The 2,875-nt window shown below is 49.9% G+C and overlaps 1 protein-coding gene across 1 annotated transcript in view; it reads left to right on the top strand.

Annotated features, from left to right (window-relative positions):
* BBA_09431 (uncharacterized protein) overlaps positions 1 to 2,815 on the top strand; it is a gene marked incomplete at both ends in the record, with an annotated part of 4,377 nt that extends 1,562 nt beyond the window's left edge. Inside the window, 9 exons of the mRNA XM_008604528.1 lie at positions 164 to 222; positions 274 to 633; positions 700 to 799; positions 851 to 1,108; positions 1,162 to 1,449; positions 1,583 to 1,871; positions 1,942 to 2,024; positions 2,074 to 2,358; positions 2,588 to 2,815. Of these exons, the coding sequence (XP_008602750.1) occupies positions 164 to 222; positions 274 to 633; positions 700 to 799; positions 851 to 1,108; positions 1,162 to 1,449; positions 1,583 to 1,871; positions 1,942 to 2,024; positions 2,074 to 2,358; positions 2,588 to 2,815 (1,950 nt within the window). The remainder of the gene's footprint in view (positions 1 to 163; positions 223 to 273; positions 634 to 699; positions 800 to 850; positions 1,109 to 1,161; positions 1,450 to 1,582; positions 1,872 to 1,941; positions 2,025 to 2,073; positions 2,359 to 2,587) is intronic.
* Between the last annotated feature and the right edge of the window lie 60 nt (positions 2,816 to 2,875).

Raw genomic sequence — 2,875 nt, 5'->3', positions numbered from 1 at the left:
ATCGTTGTACTCTCTTCGCTGCGTGGTCTGGGTGCAGCCGTTATACCAGCCCGGGTCGGGCCATATCCCCGGCTAGTCACTCCGCATCGTGTATCACTCACAGATACTTTTTCTTGTGATGCTTGTCTCTTTAACCACCCCCTTAACCCCTCCCCTTACACAGTTTTCCAGCCAACAAGCTGGTCAGGATCCTGCAGGCGCCTTACGACCAATTGAGACATGGTAAGTCGACAAACGAGGAGAGGACAAAGACAAACAACATCCACTATGTAGTCACTTCACAGCGACCTACAGGCAGCTGAGATCCCGTAATAGCCCAAGCTTACACTCAACTCCTCTACCTGCCGTGGCTGACACCTCTTACGCACGTAATCGTATTCCCGGTTTTACCTACCGTCCCCAGTCTATTTCAAGATTATTCTCGTCGCTTATTGAAGCCCCTAGTACCTCTCCCCCCCGATACTCCATCATCCCTTATTTCACCAGGTCTTGTATAGGATATAACTGTCTCACTCCCTGCCTTCATCGACTTTCTGAATCACCTCTCGTACTTCCTCACCTCTTTCGTCCATGCGTTCTCGAGTACAAGCCCGCTACCAGTCGCTTCCAGTGCAATACTACCCGTGCAATTCAGTGAGTTTCACGTCATCTTTCCAATTCTACCATTGGATATAGCTAACCATAATGGCATCAACAAAGCTTCAACCAGTCCATATCCTCAGCTGCTCACACCCGAATCCACACCGGCGTGAAGGCTTGTCGGTGCAGCTACTCTGACTGCGGTGGACGATACTCTGACGTACGACACTCCATTCTCTTCACAATCGTCACCATATAACCAATGTCTCAGGTCCCTCCCGCAATAGCTGCCGATTTAGACGCAACGACCACAGGGACAGTCACCGTCGCAGTCGTCACCAGCGCGGCTGAGCACAACCCCAACCCCAGCAGGACTCTAGAGGATCGCGCGTCCGAATTCGAGATTAGCGAAACATCTTATACTCCTGATCACATCATGTCTTCTCACGCTCGCATCGGCAAGCGCGTCAATGTCGGCGAGAAGTTCTATAGTTGCGACGACCCTAAGTGCGGGGGCAAATCTTTTCGCGTACGACACTCCGTCCTCTTAATAACGCCGCACATCTCTGACATCGTGACTAGCATAGTAACTTACACCACCATATGAGGAGAAAGCACAACGACGACGAGCGACCCTTGAAATGCAGCGTCGATGGCTGTCAATTTAGCTTACAAAGCGAGAGAGGAAGCTTCATCAACACCGTTGGGAAGCCCTCCGATTCTGACCAGCAGATGCCTCAGTACGCTCCTCTCCTTCTGTTCAACTTCATCCCAAAGCCGTTGCACGCAATAACACGCTCTAGAGTTCTCGACCAGCAGCGAGGACGAGTTCGTCAGGCCCGCAAGAACCGTCACAGTCTCAGGCAAAAGGTGCGATAGAAATCATTCCAATAGCGATCCATGGGAATACCCACCGGATGACTACCCAAGCAAGGGAGAAGGGAAAGTATTGACGAGAACGAGACAGTGCGACGGACAGACCCCTTGCTTACGCTGCAATAAGCGAGCAAACGGCTGCTCCTGCGATCCTCCTTACACCCGCATTCCGATAAAGAAAGGCGTCATACCTTCCGCTAAGAACTTACCTGATTTATCTCCGCCGCAAGGCATGATATCAGGACCTACAAACACGCCTCCGTTACGCTCGCCTCTAGCCACTAGCTCCGCTCACCACATACTGTGCGATTCCCCGTCAGCTATGTCGGAATGGAGCCAGCCGCCCGATGCTCAGCTGGAAAGGTACGAACCGGTGGCTGCTCCTAGAGTCCCTAATCGATCTGGCGTCCCCGTCTGTACGTATAGCCCCAATTCGCCTTCTCTTCCTATATCTCTAATTAGCTGACACGATGAACTTGCACGTAGTTGGCTCCTCGTCGGCTAGTTTGCTCGCAGAGAGTCCCACAAAAAAGGGCGAGCTCTGTCGTATTTGGATTCATGGCAATGATGTGCGTCATTCTTTCAATCCCGCATTCATGAGGCTAACTATTCATCCAGTTAAGCGAAAACAATGAAATCTTACTTCAAGTTAAAACGTTCGCGTGCTTCGCAAGATACAATGGAAATGGAGAACTGGAAGTCTTTGACGCTGGGACTTTCATGGTTGTTCAATCCACGAATGGACGTATAGAGGTAGGGGCGAGAGAGCTAAGTGCGGCATCATACGCTATATCAGAGTGTCTTCTCCACGCGGACATGACCTCAACCGCAATGGGCTCCTTGCTCGAAGGGCGTCTAGTTTTCAGATCTATGAAGGGTCTTACGATGAGCAATATGCCAAAGGTATTTGACAGTCATGGAATAGTACTTTGCTTTAACCCAGGACTGTCTCTCGAAGAGACCAAGATCTTGATACGGATGCACTTGCCCTTTGGCGAGTATCTAAGACTACATGGTGCGATGACTTGGGCACATGCTTAGCAGGTATCTGGCTGGAGTTTTGTTTCTAGATGTGAGTTACCGCGATACAAACTCCGAAGCCTCCCATAAGCCTACTAATACATAAAACAAGAAACTGGTGCATTGCGAGCATGGTCTAGTTGAAGTGGAGGCTTATGTTGACAGTTTGCTATGGCATGAGGGATGTTTTGAGGGTTTGGAGAAGAGCGCAGGCAGCTGTCAAAATGCTGGGCGAGATCTTGTCTACTTTGACGCGTCTTCTGCTGAGAAGATGGAATACACTCCTTCTCTTTCAACAGCCTGCAAGTTCCTGAGATATACCCTCCCTAGCTTTTTGTAGCGTCAAATAAATCGTTTCTTCTTTAATTATCATGTCTCTGTCTGGTTGTCAAATACCACC

This window comes from Beauveria bassiana, assembly GCF_000280675.1.
Source record: "Beauveria bassiana ARSEF 2860 unplaced genomic scaffold BBA_S00054, whole genome shotgun sequence".
In the NCBI taxonomy this organism is placed as follows: domain Eukaryota; kingdom Fungi; phylum Ascomycota; class Sordariomycetes; order Hypocreales; family Cordycipitaceae; genus Beauveria; species Beauveria bassiana.
The sequence above is the reverse complement of the archived record's forward strand: the minus strand, read 5'-3'. Positions and strand labels throughout refer to the sequence as shown.